Source organism: Etheostoma spectabile, chromosome 9 (assembly GCF_008692095.1).
Source record: "Etheostoma spectabile isolate EspeVRDwgs_2016 chromosome 9, UIUC_Espe_1.0, whole genome shotgun sequence".
NCBI classification, from domain to species: Eukaryota; Metazoa; Chordata; class Actinopteri; order Perciformes; family Percidae; genus Etheostoma; species Etheostoma spectabile.
This window is the reverse complement of record NC_045741.1, coordinates 26886337-26905650: the sequence shown is the minus strand read 5'-3', so window position 1 is coordinate 26905650 and position 19314 is coordinate 26886337. Positions and strand designations below refer to the sequence as shown.

General features: G+C 40.2%; 1 protein-coding gene and 2 long non-coding RNA genes across 4 annotated transcripts in view; 2 read left to right on the top strand and 1 right to left on the bottom strand.

Annotated features, from left to right (window-relative positions):
- The window catches only part of LOC116695679 (uncharacterized), an 8060-nt gene extending 909 nt beyond the window's left edge, over positions 1-7151 (top strand). The window contains exons 2-3 of the long non-coding RNA XR_004333528.1: positions 1336-1340; positions 7051-7151. This is a non-coding gene — a long non-coding RNA (uncharacterized LOC116695679). The remainder of the gene's footprint in view (positions 1-1335; positions 1341-7050) is intronic.
- The window catches only part of LOC116695612 (uncharacterized), a 97116-nt gene that overhangs the window by 37264 nt on the left and 40538 nt on the right, over positions 1-19314 (bottom strand). For both annotated transcript variants that reach the window (XM_032526009.1, XM_032526008.1), the window contains 3 exons: positions 15538-15661; positions 3308-3407; positions 512-570 (listed from right to left, as the gene is read on the bottom strand). In XM_032526009.1, coding sequence (XP_032381900.1) covers positions 512-570; positions 3308-3407; positions 15538-15661 — 283 coding nt within the window. The remainder of the gene's footprint in view (positions 1-511; positions 571-3307; positions 3408-15537; positions 15662-19314) is intronic.
- Positions 12195-19314, top strand: part of LOC116695662 (uncharacterized) — an 18604-nt gene continuing 11484 nt past the window's right edge. Inside the window, exons 1-2 of the long non-coding RNA XR_004333512.1 lie at positions 12195-12341; positions 13824-13830. This is a non-coding gene — a long non-coding RNA (uncharacterized LOC116695662). The remainder of the gene's footprint in view (positions 12342-13823; positions 13831-19314) is intronic.

Below are 19314 nucleotides of genomic sequence, written 5' to 3'. Positions count from 1 at the left end.
AATATTTTCACTGAAGTAAGAGAGAGAGACAGCAGTTGGAGAGCCTGTGCGGAGATATGAATAACCTGATTCCCCTGTGTGCTTTGTAAACATGATAACCCCAATATTCATGTCCATGTTAACGCACATGATTCAAACTACATGCTAGCTCCGTCTGTGGATTTAGCGATACTGTCCAGCAACCAGTTTATCTACGGATCGAGTTATAAAAATGCATTCTGATTGATAGTGGATGGGTTGTTGGTGAAGTACCGGATAGGCCTAATTAATGTGAAATGTATTACTGTGAACAGAGCAGAGAGCAGAACAGAGCCGCTGCTGCTCCTGTGTGCATTTACACATTGTTATACTAGATGCATTGCATGTCTCACGGAAAAAAAATGTACGCACAATGCGTACAGGATTAGGGTTGCCGGCGCCAATGCAGCGCATCATAAGCTATTTTTGAATTCAGTACAGTGAGCATAGAGATCAGAAGTCAGTGCAGGACATAGTAAAGGACTAGATTTACCTGTGTTTTGTTGTGTGAGATCTGCGAGAAGAGCAGAGGCATCACGTTTACAATCCCTCCTGTTTGGGACAAAAACAGAACAGCAGGTCAATCGCTGTGTGAAATTTGGCATTTTTTGGGTAACACTTTATTTGAAGGGGTGTGCATAAGCATACACTGTCATTAAATGGTTGGTTTTTACATTGACTGTCATGTGACCAGGCTCCTCTCCTTAACCTGATTCTCTTATATATGCTGTTATAGTTTTAGACTGCCGGGGGACTTCCTTTGACACACTGAGCTGCTCTCTCCTCTCTCTTTCCATTTGTGTGCAACCATGTCCCAGAAATGCTTTTGTTATTAACCCAGCTCTGGGGAGTTATTCCCTGGAGTCATTATTTTTGTTTCATGTAACATGTTTCCTTGGATTAGGGTGCAGCTGTGGCCATGGTCCTGCTGTGCCCTGCTATGCCATGAACTACTACAACTACCATTTCTAGTCACTTTTCCATTATCTTTTATTGTGACTGTTATTGCCACTATACATTACACCCCCAACCAGCACCGTCAGACACCACCTACCAAGAGCCTGGGTCTGTCCAAGGTTTTTTCCTAAAAAAGGAGCTTTTCCTCGCCACTGTCACACTAAATGCTTGCCCTTGGGGGAATTACTAGAATTGTTGGGCCCTTGTAAATCTTAATTATAGAATGTGGTCTAGACCTACATTATCTGTAAAGTGTCTTGAGATTACTCTTGTGATGATTTGATACTATAAATAAAATTGAATTCAATTCAATTGAATGTGACCATCATAATTGTCATGCAAATTTTTCCTTGACCTCAGGTAAAGTGAAACAATTTGGACTTATTGTGTAGTTTGCTTTCACCATGAACTGCTTTTCTAAAAGTGTCCTGAATAATACACAAGGCCTGATCTGAAGTAAAATCATTTGGACTCGTCCAGTCATAAAAGTTATAAGACAAGTGAATGCAGTACAGAGGGAATATAAAGTGCTCATATTATGCTCATGTTCAGAGTTGTATTTAGAGGTTGTACCAGAATAGGTTAACTTTGTTTAATTAAAAAAAAAAAGAAAAAAAGAAACAACCATATTTTTGTTGTACTGCACATTGGTGCAGCTCCTTTTTTCACCCTGTGTGTTGAGCTCTCTGTTTTAGCTAAAGAGTGAGGCACCTCACTTCTGTTTCTAGCTTTGATGAGAGTCACAGATGTGCAGTACCTTGGTTAGGACTGCGCACGTTTGTCACAGAAGTAAAGGCTGGACTACAACAGAGCTGTTTGGAGCAGTTGGTGAACAGGGTTTTCTGTTGGAAATGGTAAGTCCCTTTGGGGTGGACTTTGGGCTTTTTCACTTTCTAAATCTATAATGTGTACGAAATGATATTTAAAACTAAAAAAGGAAAGAAAAAAAAACAAAAAGCATAATATAAGCACTATATAAAGACTTTTGGAGAGGTAACATTAGCTTTAGGCTATGGATACTTCTTGCTAAAGTATCCGTTACTGTATTTAACGGCCCTTAGCTAGTTTGCTTGAAGACATGCAGGAAATCATCACAGATTGGACTCGAACCCTGGACCTCAGCGTCGATATGTGCCCACATACCCACTGAGCCAATCCGGCCACAGTTCAATGCAATGTAAACACATAAGTGGTAAATAGTTTATTAAAGATTAATAATTAGGCCTGCCATGACATATTTATGACAGGTTGTCAAGGTTAATGTCAAGTTGTCATACCAAAGACATTGACAGGTTATATTGTCTTGCTTATGTAATGTCAAGTTGTCATAACACAAACATCTCAAACAATGCTAACTTTGCATTAAAAGTGTCATCATTTAGCAAAGGACACTTAATGACAAAATTTATAAACATTCTAAAGACTGCATGTTCATGTGTCATGTCAGTCTAATGCACACCCCTTCAAATAAAGTGTTACCATTTGTTCTTTACAGCATGCAGACAAAACTTTATAAAAATATGTTTTTGCAATCTTCATTCATATATTCTGTGGGCTTCTGTTACTGTACCAGTCCTTTATTTCACGTTGTACCAGCAGCACACCAGTGTGTCATCACTGTCCACTATGCTCTTACAGTAAAAGTAGGCCTGGGTTTAAAAAAAATAGATTTTAATTTGAATGATCCAAAATTGATTCTAAAATTCTGAGACTGATCTTTTCACCCTAGGAGATCGATCTCGGCCAACATTACTGCCTTTAGGAGGCTGAAGTGGGCTCTTTTAACATATATTTAACATATTGGTATTATATGAAACTAGACGACATAAGGCATTCGTTGGTACCAACCATGTCATGGGGGGCTAAATAACGCTCATAAGTTGCAAAGTGTCATGCCCATTTTCAGGACCATCAATGAAATGTAGGGCAATGTTTTTTAGGGTGTTTGGCAAGATCTGAATCATACAGTACAGCTTTGTTCATGGTTACACTTGAAATATGTCTTAAGCATTATTTTTAGACTTTAACGCCTCTTTTACTAGCAGTTAAATCACCACATTTCTTTATGGCCATAGTATTTTCACATTAAACAAATTAGCCACTGTGCTTTGTTATGTTCAATGTTTTCCAAATCTGGTTAGCAACTTTAATTCCAGGTGTCCTGTGCACTGGAGTAAGTCCATCATGGGCCTTCATTATTCTGGGCCAGGAAAGAAAAGGTTTTGTAGAAGAAGGAGCGTGAACTGGAAAAAATAACAAAATAAACCTGGGCAAGAAAGGTGAAAAGATGAAGAGAGAAAGAAGGAAATGGAGCTACAAAGCTGATTCTCACCCAGGGCCACAGTGCCCATTAGGAAAGGTTTTCCCATCTGACTGAAGTCATTGTTGCTCTGAAGGCCGACCTCTGACCCCACTGCAAAAGTCACAGCCACCTGACAGACACACACACACACACACACACACACACACACACACACACACACACACACACACACACACACACACACACACACACACACACACACACAGTTCAGTTCAGTTGTTTTCAGGTTTTTCTCTAACATTTACTGTATATGTAATGTAATTTTATCTGAACATGGACAATATACATTGAAACATTAACCTTGAATAAGAACAAGGAGAGATACACTGCACCAGTTTGTAGCACAATTGCTATTTTTCCCCCGTTATTCCCTGGGCAATATTTGATGCAAGTGAATAACAAAACATCAGAATATAACATTTTACAAACACATTCACACCTAATTTACAATAATACAACTATGTGCTAAGTTGCATCAATACAATTTTCACAGGCTCAATCGTTCCCACATCCTAAAACCAGACCCCCCAACCCTTGCCCATAAAAGTCCTAACCCCTCCCTTTACACACAAACACACACAAACACACACACGCACACACACACACACAGCATAGCATAGACAGTAGATTTGAAAGAGGGTTATAGCCTCTTCGTCTCCTAATTTTTACATATGATTTTGTTCATACTTTCTGTGATTTCATATGTTAATCTGTGCTTGATTAATTGTGTGCAACAACAATGATATCCTGTTGGTAGTTTCTGTCTATTTCTGTTTAAAGTGTCAATTGGCTGCACAAAGAAGATAGGATCCGTATTGAAAAGGAAAACAATCCCCAGTGGAAGCTGTGGTGAAGCATTCAACTACTACAGTGAAGACAGGAACCTGTGCAACATTCAGGGAAATACAGTAAGTGGCTGCAGTCTGTGTGTCTGTGTCTGGCCAAAAAGAGAGTGTCCAAAAAACACAGTAAAGTCAAAAGTAACCTTTGTGTTTTGACTTTAAGTGCAACAAAAACACACTGAGTTATGTTTCCGGAGAGATGTGAAAACCATTTCACAGCCACAGGTAAGCCATAGAGGTGAAGGAGGAAAAGACGAGAGAGGAGTCGGATAACAGCAAGACAGTGTAAAGAGGAAGAGGAAGAATCATCCAGAAAGCAAGGAGAGAAGAGAGTTGACACAATTTGACAAAAAGGATGAAAAGTAATGAGAGAAAAGTAGCAGGGAGGGGTGTTGAGTAAGAGGACAGGATTGATTGGTTCTAATGACTTCTACTAGAAAATACCGTTTGTAATCTAATGCTTTTTAGATTAACTGAAACATCGGAGAGGCTTCTTTAAAAATCTTTAAGTAATTGTCCAGTCATCTAACAATGGACTGGTTTCACACACACACACACACGCATGCACGCTCGCTCTCTCGCTGGCACACACCCTCACACACACACAGCATGCCATAAACCTAGCTGCATTATCCTCTTTGATGATTTGACCGACCCTGCACCAGGCGGCAATATACCCCTGCTATCATGGGCGCCAGCAGCATTATAGGTTCAATGACAACTTTATTAGAGGTGAGGGTCTGGAGTCTTAACCAATTATAAAGCCTGAATAAATGTCACGCTAATTATTTCCAGAAAGCCGTGAAATTGTAGTCGATTCTCCATGAATAATCTACCTTTCAACACAATTCCATAGCTCGGTGCATAAGATTCATTTAAAAAGTGTGTGTGTGTGTGTGTGTGTGTGTGCAGGCAAAGCCTCATTCAGGCCTATTTCACAATGACTGAATAGTGCTCTTATCAAGGTGTATCAACTTCATTTGGGCGTAACTGTTATTTTATTTAGCTGCAGGTTTCTGTGTGCAGCAATCAGTCACATGTCAGGCCAATAAGAGCTGCTGGGGCAACGCATTGATTTAGACGAGGAGAGATGAGAAAAGAAGAGAAGAGGCGATGAAGTGAGGAGAGAAAAAGAGGAGAGAATATATTGTCATAAGAGAAGCAGTTGTGATTTTAATCTTAACTTAGCACGTTTAAGATGCCTATAGAAATCACCATTATAATGGTAGTAAACTTCTGATATTCTGTGTTATTTATGCACTAACCCTTCTTAAAATCATTTTGATTTACCTGATTTCATGATAGATAATGGGATATATTATAGTTGCTTGATTATCTTTGACTTATAATCAATTCTTATTTTCATTATCAGGAAATATAGATATCGTCATGATTAATATCTATTCTGTGGTGGAATCCCCAGAGGTGCCTGAAAAGATTAATACAACTCTTGTGTCCTGTAATTATTGAGCTGGAGCCATGGAGACAATAACAGCGGCGTAGCTTAGGATAAAGACTGGAAGCAGGGGAATAAAGCTAACCTTGCCAAAACAAAATGTTATAATATGATATTCAAGAAGAATATATGAGATATAGATAGATACTATTGGTGAGCTTTAGAAGGTTTGGCATACTTTTTAAACTTTGGACGAAGCAGGGCAGCAGTTCCTCCCTGCTTCCAATCTTCATGCTAAGCTTATCACCTCCTGGCTCTAGCTCCACACTTAGCAGACAGACATGAGATCGGTTTATCTCATACATATGAGATAAACCTTTTTTCCTTATATTGCCCCTCAGGGCTTCCGTAGCAATCAGTTTTGACTTAATAGGAAAAAAAACTAATGGCTGACTTATGATGACAGCAGCTATAATGAGGTAATGAGGTGAGAACTGCTGGAACGCTGGACAACAACAAGTTCAAAAAAAGGGTTTCAGTCAGGTCAGAAGATGGGCCTCACAGTTGCGAGTTTGATTACTGAAACTTGGCCCTGCACACCCATGATCCAATAATTTAAATATTTTGGCTTATTCAACTTTATCCAGTTCTGTGTACAGACGTCTGTGCACAGTAAGTGTGGGGATTCTGTCTGGCATACACAGGCATACCCAAACTGACTGGTAGGGATCATTAAAACAGATGCACACACTCTACAAATCACACTCAGACATGGGACATTTGCTAATGACCTCAGACTCCCATAAATTAAATTTCAACTGTGACCATCACTGCTACGGGCATGTACAAGTTGCGGTGATGGGAATGGGTTCCACTATTAGTGTCCTAAAAGAAAACAAAGTGCTGATGGGTCTATCTGTCTGAAGTATCAGGTTGCTTACATTGGCCTTTGTTTCACCAGAATCAATCCCAATCAACAAAGCTGCCCTTGGGGCTGCTTTCATGTCTCCCACTCTGCCTCTCTACGGACTTCCAACAAACTCTTATTTAAATCCAGCTTTAAACATCAGTCAACTTTATAAGTTGTTTACAGCCAAGGTTTCACGTTTACTTTTCATAAAGTTGACTGAAATGGAGTAGATGCAGCTATCTAACTTTGGCTAAAGTGGTTTGTGCAGCAGAGAAACATCTCCCTGAGGGCAGTGTTTGGAGATCGGAATAAATTATGGACCTCTTTTTTTAGGATTATATTCCTGTGAAGGGAGGCAATCAAAGAGACACCAACGTTGATTTTGTTTTTAAAATTTTCGGAAATCTTGGGTAATCCTGTAAAGACTATTTACAAGCCTTTTCTGACTATAATTTTAAATTAAATTAAAAAAGTAAAACATAGTATACATTTTAGACTTCTGTTCTTATTTAAAATGGCTGTACATACAATGCATAATATTAATATAGCAGTAAACTAATATTTGCTATGTATATCCGATATAGTGGAGTAATGGCATCCTAAGCATAATGGACAAAGCTTCTGGGTCTGAAAAGTGAAGCCAATGCGGAAGTGCCTTAAACCTCAAGTCTGTCTAATTTCCAGCAGGGGGCGACTCCACTGGTTGCAAGAAGAAGTCTGTTTCTTTAGAAATCTAAGGGAAAATGAGCCTACTTTTCACTTGATTTATTACCTCAGCAAACATTTTCATAATAACTTTATGGTCAGAACCACTAGTATCAAGTCTTTTTCAATACAGCATGATGTTCATTTTGCAAATGATGGTGCCATTAATTTTAAAATTGACAATAAAGCTCTATTTCTAGCTAAGAAGATAATATGTGAGTAACACAACCTTAGGTTTACTTAAGATGTTTTGTCAGAAGCTAGTCCCACAAACTCAACCTTATATCCAGCAGTGGAGAATTGGAGAAGCTAATGCTAACACTAGCCCGAGCCCTGACGACTGTAGCAGCTACCATGTCCGGCATAGGTGTAGATTTTGGGGGAGATGCAAGGAATTTGTCCCCTACAATATTTCAAAGAGGTAGATTTGTCCCCCTCAAAAACATGAAAGACAACCCACTCCGGTATATATAATCGTTCAGGGGGCTCAAAACATGTAAGCAAAACAAGAACTGTCTACTTTGCAACCTTGGGGGGGGTAAAAAAAACACAAAAGGAGAATGATGATAAAAATGTAAATTCTTGTGATATTGTTGTCTTTTATCTAGCTTTAAATTCTGGCGTTAACGAGGTCTCATTCTCTCAAAGATTTGTTGTTGTGATGTACATGATTCCTTAAAGGTCCCATAAGCATGAATATTTCACTGTATGAGGATTTTTTTCAACACTCAGGGCCCTGAGGCCATTTTTACAGTTTAATTTCCATCTGGATTTATTTTATAAAAAAGCTTGTAAAACATCAACCCTGTTGTCTACAGTCAAAATATGACATCATTTTTTTAAGGCAAACATGGGTTATTGGAATATTTGGGTTGCAGTGAGGTCATTTGCATGTTAAAAATGGTTGTAGGGCCTTAAAGATAAATAAATAATAATGAATCTTTCAGAATGATTGATACCGACAATAAGTAAAACCTAAGCCTTTCCATTCTAAAACATTTTCATATGTTGGGGTACACTGTGAAGAAATAATCATTAACTTATACAGTTGAAAAAAACATGCATTTTTTTCCAAAAAAGTCAAGACGTTTTGCTCTCATGACATTTACTTATGCCATAATAACATAATAATGTCATATTATTGATATTACACCCACAGCAATGTTATACAAGCAAATAGTGTCTAAATGTGCATAATGTGGCCTTCCATAGAGTCTATAGGCATTTTTGTCCCCTCTGGCCTTCCATACACGAGGGGTGCCTTTATCTCCCATATATGGGCATGTACTTCCTTACAAATATGCAGTACAACACATACTTATCTCAAGATTAGTACTAATCTTCCACGGCGCATATAGCCAAACCGGATGATTATACACTAAAGTGGATCAAATCTTGGATAAACATGATGTATTTAAAGCCCAAAGAGGCTAAGTTCCATGGATAGTAAAATCCCCTGTAGGCTAGAAAGAGCGGGAAAGACCGCCGTAAAGCCGAAAACGTCAGAAGATTAAACAAACCGAAAGTGAGTAAATCGCTTGTATGGTTCAAAAGTTATTAAACTATAATCAAGGTACTTTTTTACTCGTGGGCGAGTGTCTCGGGCTCAGAGGGTTAACATTAATATGAGTTCCCCCAGCCTGCCTATGGTCCCCCCAGTGGCTAGAAATAGTTATATTTATAAACCGAGCCCTGGGTATCCTGCTCTGCCTTTGAGAAAATGAAAACTCAGATGAGCTGAGCTAGAAGCTTATGAGGTCATAAGGGGCAAGATTACCTCCCCTTTCTCTGCTTTGCCCCCCAAAGAATTTGGCCCACGCATGAGAGAGAGACATCATGGATTTCAAACAAGCAAAGTGGCAGTTGGTCAAGGCCACATGCATAAGAATTCCCCAGAATGCAGGAATTGAAGTGTTTGAGGCTCATCATTTTGTAATGGATGACCCCCAGATCCCTCGTTTATCATGTGTTGAAACGAAACCAACGCCCTTGCTGTCATGACTCAAAACTGGTGGCAATGGCGTCTGCTACTAAAGTCTGTAGAGTAAATGGGACCACAAATGAAAAGCCAGGTGGAGGAGGGATCCGTCTGCTCTGTTTGACTGATGGTACCCTTTACTTTACATAATGAATCATTTCATTATGTAACTAGAAGGGTACTCGTAAAGCGCAGATCTCCTCCAAGGCCATGTGATGTTAAAGAAAGTGAAAAATTCCTTTGTCCATGCTACACTCTTCTACCAAGTTTCATAATAAATCAGGCCAGTATTTATTTTCCATAATCCAAGACAGGCAGACAAGCAAACCAAACTGAAGAACATACCCTTCTTGGCAGCGATAATGATGTAAGTCATAAATACTAGGGTACATCAATGAAAGCTTTTCTTGTAAAAATGATACAAAATGGGATTAAAATAGTCATTGACAACATTTATGTCTGTTACATTGACTTTGACGCTTTACAGTAGTTGCTGACTGAAGGTCATACTTTACCCACCCTTTTATTTGCCATGACATGACACTTATTAAATTCCCCTGTCTCCCTCTCTCTACCCCTTCTATCTTGGCAGCTCAGAGCCTGGAAACTGCTGTTTTCTTTCTAAGTATACCAAGATAGAAACATTAATATTGCAGCTATAAAGAGAAAAATCGCATTTGCTGGGCCATAAAAGGCTGGTGCTTGACGATAGTGTGTTTTATTCTGGTGCAGTCGGCCTTGCCTGGCCGGCTCTCTCTCATATTGATGCAGAGTACAGGGAATGGCTCTCAGTGCCCTGCTCCACAACTGAACCTCTAAATCTTAACACCGAGACTTAGCTCTAGGACACATTTCTCTCCTATTGTGTGTTATGTGTGTGCATGTTGATACCAATGAAGGAGTTTCTGTGTAAATGTCGCCATCTACAGGGTGCAGATAAAACAACAATATGGTCAACCTTCTTCTGAAACTTGGCCTCAGAAATGACTACATAATTGAACCTCTGTGGCACAGACTCAGTTGAGATTACAACTGTGAGTGAGCATGTGTTTAAGTTTGTGCATGAAAGCATGTGTAGTGTTTTAAGTTTAATTTATTCTTCACTAACGGAAGATCCTTCACAGAGTCATAAAGGTACCACTGGCTGCCTCCTGATCCGGAGGGATGAAGCCATTGATCTGATGTTAGAGTATGGATAGATATTTTCCTACATCTTCAACATCTACTCATTTATCTCCATTCATGGCTTTATCTACCATTGAAGACACCGAGGTCCAGACCTCAGTATTATTCTTTCCCAAAATGTGATTTAACTGCCTAAAAATAATGTGTACAATGCCAAGATACCTCTTGTTCCTCTGTCTGATCATCACCACCATCATTGTTTGTCTGTGGGTAGGTGACTGAGTAGGTGGTGAAGGGGAATATCTTGTTGTAACACAGTGGTTTTTGGGTATGGTGTCAACAAACAGTCTGGACCCGCTGAATAAGCTTTTCTTTTTTACTGACTACAGCAGGTAGGTAACCTAGGCCAATTAACTAGTAGATATCTTAATGCCAATTACCTTCAGACAGACATCTGACAAAAAGCTCCCTTGCTGTTGCGCTGCGCTAAAACAGCGCTGTGGCCATTAATGCCATCTGTTGTTAACGTAATGTTAGTTAGTTCCACTTGAGTGAACGTTACTGTTAGCTTATATAGTTGGCTAGATGGTAAATTGCATGATGTAATAACGTTAGAATTATACTAACGTTAGCAACGACAACAGCGCCCTGTGAAACCAATTACCGTATTTTTCGGACTATAAGTCATCCTTTTTTTTCAGTTTGGTTGGTCCTGCGACTTAGGCTGAATCTCATTAATCTATCTTACCCCTACCTCTTACCCATTCCCTTAAGTTTTGGGCGTTCATGCGAGACCTAGTGCTGTCCCAATTCTCTTTTTTATTAAGGGCTAGGGCTAGGACGAAGGGGTGTATATGTATGTATTGAATGGACTTAATGCATGTATACATTAGTCTGCATTAGCTGAATTTTGTTTGATATCAGTGCACAACACTACTTGCTTTGGAGATATTGCTACGTGCTTTACATATACCGTCCTGTATCACAGGGACACAGCAGCTGATTCACTTTATACTATATATACCGTCCTGTATCACACAGGAGGACACACGCCAGCTGATCCACTTCACACAGGGACGCAGGACACGCAGCAGATGATGTAACTGTAAATGTGCTGTTTTATATAACGCTTTTCTAGTCTTAACGACTACTCAAAAAGCTTTTACATCATACAGGAATCATTCACCATTCACACACATTCATACACTGTGGCCGAGGCTGCCGTACAAGGTGCCACCTGCTCATCAGATAAACACACACACACATTCACACTCCGACGCGCAGCTCGGGGTTCAGTGTCTTGCCCAAGGACACTTCGACGTGGGACTGCAGGGCCAGGGATCGAACCATTTTCCGATAGGCAGGCAACCGCTCTACCACTGAGCCACAGCCACCCCTCCATGATCCCCCCCCATGATCCACATTTGGGCTGAAAACGAGCAGAAGTTTCTTAAATCATGTGATCATGTTGTACCTATTCATTATTGCATTGGTACCCTAATTATTGTAATCATTTGTAATGAATTCCTGTTCATGCACTTGTACATTGTTGTCGGTTATGATACGGGACACAGATGAAAGAAATGTGAGGGAAGGGTTACTGGCCAACAGGCATCAGACTGGTCTGGAATATCAGAATAGCTGTAGTTAATTTGTTTGTCTTCTGTGTCTTTTCTTTAATTTTATACATTTGAGTGCCTTTTTATGTGTGTGACATAACCCACGAAACTGACATAGACACACTTGCAAACGGCATCTGGGAAGTTTGCGATCAATACTGTATGGCGATGTAACGAAGTGGTGTCCCATTTTATAGGGATATGTTTTCACCCCTAGCCCTTACCACTTGGTTTCAAGGACCAAGGGCTAGGGGTAAGGGTAATTGGTTAGATGGAGAAATGGAATTCAGCTGAAGTCACACCTGACTATTTTAGTCTGGTGTGACTTATATATCAAAATATACATAATTTAAATAACATGTTTTTAAATGTTAATTCATACTGTAAACATTACCCTCTACAGCTGCGAGAGGGCGCTCTAGGCTTGTGACAACTATATGCTGCTCCTAAAGACAACTGAGAAAGACTGTACAATAACATGCAGCCAAAAATGGTAATCAAGTAGAGGAAATAAAGTTTGGAGTTAGTAAGAAATGTGTGAGTGACTGGCAAAAAGGGTATTCTTACTGCAATGAAGAAAACAAAGGAAGCTAATCGCGGGCTGAAAGCAAGATGGCTGAAGGAACCACAGGTGGTTTTGACGTATTTTTTGATTGATACGACTTATACTAATTACAATATTTCGAATGACTTGCCCAGCACCAAAATGATTTTTCGTAACATCAAGCAAAGTGGGGGGCAGTGCCTGGCTGCGTATGGGCACATGGAACAATCACATAGAATAATTGAATAATTAAGAGCAGGGGGACTAGTGGGTCCAGCAATTACCCTTTCTTAACGACTAGGCCCCCACGCGACTGTGGATAAATGGCTGTTTCGTTAGTGCTGTTACAAGTGTCTTTCCAAGCTTTGCGTGTATTTGGCGGGGGATTCAGGCATCCTTCCTCAAGAAAATGGATGTTTTTCAATTTAAAAGATAATGCAATTTTCCCATACATTTTGTGTCTCTTTGTGGGATTTTGCCTCTCTTTGTAGTCTTATTGTGTCTCTTTTTGTTTTCTTTAGGGTTGTTTTGGGTCTCTGTGGTCATTTGGCATCTCTTTGTAGTCCCTTTGTGTTCTGTGTTCTTTTTTACGTCACTTTAGAACATCATTTCTGCATATGTGTAAAAAAAGGTTGGAAAAACTAGAGCAGATAAATAAATAAACAAGTGGTAATTTGCATATATTTTCATAGTGGGGGGGTGGGGGGGTTGTGTTTTATCTACAGTAATTGGGTGATGATTTCAATTTCAATCCTTTTCTGGAAATTTAAATTTACGATAAAAGATGTTAGTAACTGTGGGGATAAAAGGAGGGTTAATCAATGTCAATCAAGGAGAATTATGATTAAGCAGTATAGTTTAACTACAGTGTGGTATCATATAGTGCCACCCCAACCCTTCATGTATCTCATCTCTAGCTTGCACTGGGAGCCAGAGAAGAGAAGCCAGAACAGGTGTTATGTGATCATATTTTCTAGTTTTTTACCAGGATTCTGGTTGCAGTGTTCTGAGCAAGTTGAAGGCCTCTAGTGGCACAATTTGGAAGACCAGAAAAAAGGACATTGCACTAATCAAGTCAGGAAGACACAAATGCATGGCTTACATTTTCATCACAAAATGATAAGATGGGTCAAATTTATGCAATGTTACTGATATGGAAAAATACATTAGAGAGTAACACAGTGAAATATTCTCTTGCTCGCTGTAATTATTCCTCTGGTCCATAATGGCTGTGAAGTGATTCATATGTGAGAGATAAGAGGTCAATTCTCTCAATGTACTGTACATCCAAGATTATGTGAACATTTCCTTACAGTAAGATAGACTTGCTGAGACCAACTTGTCACATGTCCTTTTATTTATTCCTTATTTATTATTTTAATGTAATATTGCGTGAGTAGTTTTAGAAAGAGGGTGTCGATCAAAGTGTTAACAGCTTACACAGCAGACGTAGCAGCTAGCTGTACAATTCTTGGAGGCAGTGTAACCTTGTGGAATGTGATGGTGTTAAATGTACTCTGGCCCCAGCCTAAAGACTGCCTTCAAGAGCTCCTGCTGAGCTGCTGACACTCAACTGATGTTAGCAAGCGCTGACCTGGAAAAGCCCAAAGCCACCACACACACAGTGGGGGCTCAATGAGCACTACAGCTTCTGTATGAGGGGACCAGCGCACATTGACACTTCTATCCATTTTGCCAGCATGACCTCGCACAGAATTGCGGCCGTCATGGCAACATGACATCGATCAAAAATGGCCAAAGGATATATACTTTTAGGGAGTGAATAAAGATGAAGCCGAAAAGCCCATTAAGTGTGAAGCGTGAAGGTTAGAGAAGACTGTTGAAAGATTTCCATTTAGTTCTACTTTAGAAGACGGAGGGTAAAACACTCCACAATAAATATATACTCATTTACTACAGTATTTTATTTCTAAGAAATTATATTATCTAATTTCCCTAATTCTTAAGGACAGGGAGGTCTTTAGTAATTGAAGTGCAAAGCCTGCTAACCTTTTCTCAACCTTAATTCGTGATATAATGTCAAACATAGATTGCTGTCAGCAATGTCAAGGGTAAATCTTACTTTCACATAGTTCTATGTTTTTAAAAACTTGGCAGGGATTTGAATCAAGCAGTGTACAAGCATAGAAACATAAAATTGGTTCAAGATCAATCCTAGAAATCTTAACTATTGTTTGTTCGACCACTCAAGGCTTTTAGTGAAGGGCAACCCAAATATCAACCTAATATGGTCCATGTTTAAGTACCTAAAAGTGGATCCTCAACTATCATTTAGATGACATAGATAGTACATATGTGTACATACTGTATATAGTACATATACATTTAGACCTGTAGCTACATCCTTATTATTACAAATTACTTTCTAAATAAGGACCATCTAAAACTAAAAACAGTGATCTTCTAGCTGCTGTTACTTTCAGAAATATTAAACTGAAAAAGGTAAAAATGTAGAGAAATGATTGATAACTGGCCATAATATTTTAACAGCAGAAATTGCCGAAGTTGACATGATGCAACGGATAGTAATTCTAAGATAATTAATAGTTCACTGGCAGTAACTTGTTTTATGGTACTGATCTGTTTGTTTTGTTTTTGGTTTGTATTGCTGTATTCCCTGGCATAAAGAGAAGAGTGGAAGATGATACCTAAATATAATATATACTTTTTATTCTCTTCAGCCAGTATATTGGAGGGGTGCTAGATACATTCATTGCGTCTGGATACGTCCCATTTATGTTTATACAAAAAAGGCACTGAAATATATTCAGAGATGCATAACAATACATCATCTACACAATCCTTTTAAAAGATACCATGTTAGTACAACGCTAACAGAAAAGATTAAAGCTCTTAAAGCAGGAAACCCTAATGTATTAAATATAACTAACTCTCAGAGTGTAGGATTTGAAAACATTTGATCCAATTGGCACAACCAATCACAGTCAGCGCAACATATGAAAGTTACTGTAGAATGAAACCAAACAAACCCTGTGGGTGAAGAACCCAATAAACTCATGTTAGCATCGCTGAAAATAATTTGTTTCATTATTGGGAACAGATAGTGAAATTGATCAAATAAAATAGAATAATGGTTACCGTGACAATGAGCAGCATTCCTTTCAGCAGGGTAAGCAGTGAAGTGATTGGCTGGATGATTGTGTAAGCGAGTAAGATAGCAAGAGATAGAATCCAAGTGAAGGCCGGGATCACATAGATGTGGCTGTGGAGAAAACACACAAGCAGTCACACTTTGGAACACTTTTATTCATGTTCACATTTCATTACAACTGAACAACACACACTTCTGTATGGAACTCTGTCATGGGTTGAAGGGAGGAGATTGCCAACACAGAACCTTTCAAATGATTCTGTTTTTTTTTCATGAACATCCCGTCCCCTGCACACTCCTGGTCAACAAAAATAAAGCTTGGTACTTTGTAACCTTGGTGAGGAATACCTCCTCCAAACTGTGGCCAAAGTACAGCCACATTCTAAAACAAAAACCTGTACTTCAAAAACTAAGGCAATATCTGGTGCGTTAGCTCTAAGGCTGTAAGGCTTAAAAACACATTGAAATGCATGTTGCACAGTTTGGAGATGGAAGAAAACCCAGGAATGTACACAGGTGAAGACGTAGGTCCTTGACTTAGTGCTGCAATGTCTTGTTACTGTAAGATTCTTTGCACATACAACAACCATTCAATAGAGATTCAATACAAAGGCAGTATATTTATTAAAGCGCCGAACTTGAGAATTGTGAGATACTTGAGTTGAGGGGTAAAGTTGCAATTTTGCATTTTGGTCAGATCCCTCGGTTACGTTGTAACCTTGGTTTTCTGAGTTAAGAGAGTATCTCTCCACGTTACATATTCCATATGTACGGGAATGATCCCCTTGAGGTTAGGTACATGGATACTACTTTAAGACACACCGGCTTGCCTGGCCACGACCTATGCTATTTAATATACTGTAAAGCATCTGTGCTGGCGTGGAACCACTGATAGTTTGATTGTCTCTGAGTGGCCTACAGCTGAAGAGATAGTCGACTCACTCAGAGAACCAAGGTTACAATGTAACCAAGCCTTCTCTATCGTATCAAGACTATCTTTCCACCGTTACATATTCCATTTGTACGGGGAACTCATTAAGACCCTGTAAGGAGACATTGCTACCCAAGCCCAGATAGTGTAAAAACAAGTTATAATGAACTGTTCTAAAAGAACACTATGAACTATCAGCCCAGACAAGGCTATGCAATTTGCAAAGGCCAAGACTGACAGGCAGAGGTCCTGCTGACAGTCGGCTGTAAGATGCAAGATCGACTCAAGGAACATATTGAAGCACCTAAACACCTAAACAAAAAGGCTACTTCAGTCAGCCTGTGAAGCGCTCAGCCTACCTGGGATACAACAAATTGGTGAGATGAACACATAGCCACCTAGGCTTAGTAATTCATCAATGTGACACCCACAAGACACACTCACAAAGAAGGGGCTGGGTGCCACAATTAGCAAACTTCAGATCAGGAAGGATGCAGAAGTGCCCGTAGGACCATGGTCAAACCCAAACAGTGACAAAAGGACTGGAGCCGGGTCTGCAGAAACAGGAGGCCATGCTGCTGTCGCAGAGTAGGGAACCACCTGGTGAACTTACACATGTGACAAGCACCAACCATAGACTGGTGCACAGGTCTCAGGTAAAGGGTGAAGGGAATTATCTGGATGTTCTCAATCCCATAAAGTGAAGGCAGAGCCACCAGTCAACCTGAGGTTTACAGGAAGGGCAATTTCCAGAGATATGGCCGCCCTGCCGAGAAGCCGTTCAAAATTATTGACAATGGCCTTTGTCCATGTTCTGTCCACAGGACACTATTCCTTCCTCAGAATAGAGCATGGATGTCACCTCTACATTTGAAACTGCCACCTCCTCCATACCAAAGTGAGGAGAGCAGGGGCATTAATCTGACCTGGCAGAGTTGTCTCTTCTGCCTGTTAGCCAACATGACGTCTGCGCTCAGCAGGAGCCCCATCAGGCTTACGACTGCAAGCAATACGCTTGAGAGGGAGACAGCCGATGCAATTGAGAGGCTGCTTTTAAAGCATAAAGGTAGAGGGAGAAAAGGAACATGCCAGGACCCCAAACACTGCTACTACTGACCCAGTTTCAAGCTTGTAACACATTTTTGACAGGGGCCCCTCAGAAAGAGAAGGACCTGTTTGATCCCTTTCAAATAAACTGCAACAGCCCTCTCCAGTACGTGCCGTTTCAATACTGGGCAATATTGTTTGAGTTGAAAATGTTCCCTAAACACAATTTATGTATATGTTTATCTTTGTCTTTTTTAATGTATGTTGCATGTAATGTTTGTGTCTTCTAAATGGACCTTGAGTCTGGCAATAAAGTTGATGATGATGATGATGATGATGATGACGACAAGTCCATCTTCTAAAGGCAGATTAATACCACAGCCACAGTAAAATGTCCCTGCCAGCTTTCATATATTTGGATACCAGAAGGGGGCGGGGAATAGAAAAAACACTTCCGTGTTTATACTAGCCCGGGAAGGCTAACAGCTGTGTGCTAAATCAACAGCCACTTCTGTTTTTCAGTCAGCGTAATCCTCTCCGAAGCTCTTCATGGAAGAGGGAAACACTGTAAGCCGTCAACCAACTAACCCAGCCAACACAGACTTTGTTGTTGTAGTTTTTGTCGTTACCGGTCACTCACAGCCGAATGTAAGCAGAGTGACGGATAGCTTTGCGCCATCGTACGTGTCTGCTCATTTCCCAAAGTGCATGAACTGATTAGGCCAGTAATATGCTCCAGGGAGGAAAGCAGGAAACTGTCATGCCCACATGGCGCATCAGCTCACGAGGACGCAAGCAATACGCTGCTTCACACATATGAGGACAAAAATCTGCTGCAACCGGAGACAGTCAAAACTGTTGTCACGTAGGCTACTTTGTTTCCAACGCGGGAACCATTATCCATGGAGTCTGTCCACAGACAGGCTCCTAACTTAACAGGTAGGCAGATTCGATGTTGCAACCCACACTTTCTATTTTTCTCTATGAAATTGTCTGCAAACACGTAACCATACTCCTCAGGTGAAGATCAAACTATCAGTGGTTCCACGCCAGCACAGGTGCTTTAATAGGAAATAGCATAGGGTGTAGCCGGGCAAGCCGGTGTGTCTTAAAGAAGGATCCATGTACTTGATCTCAAGGGGATCATCCCCATAGATATGAAATATGTAATAGTTGAGAGATAGTTTTGTGTACTTAACTCTCCAATTGAGCAAAACACAGGTATAGAGACCACACACTGGATTAGCACTTATTGTAAATTAGATTGAATTATATTATGCATTTCTATTCAGTTTTGACTCTTGGCCATTTCCTTTCCTAACCCCTCCCCCTCACTGTTTGTGTGTGTTGTTTGTTTCCCTGTTTGTGATCCCTCATGTTTCTCCCTCCTGTTCTTTGTCTGTAAATTGTGGGTGTGGCTTATTTTGCAGGCTGCACCAGGTAAAGCACATTCTCTAATCTTCCCCATCAGTACTTAAGGCCGGCTCTGTGATCCACTCATTGCCAGATCATTCAGTCTACTAGCGTAGTACAGTTATAGATTCTAGTGCCCTGTGTAAATCGGTTTCCTGGTGTTCTAGCTTGTTTAGCTAATATCATCTGTGTTTCCTCCAGTTTCAGTCTGCATCGCTTGTTTGTGCTCACGTGTGCTCTGATCCCTTCCTGCCTGCCTGCTTGCTTGCCTGCCTTCTTCTCTCTTGAATCAAGGAAGTTTGCCATGTGTTGGAATTGTTTGTTGGTCTGCGGAGGATGCCGTTACCACATTGTCGACACCACAAACAAGAGA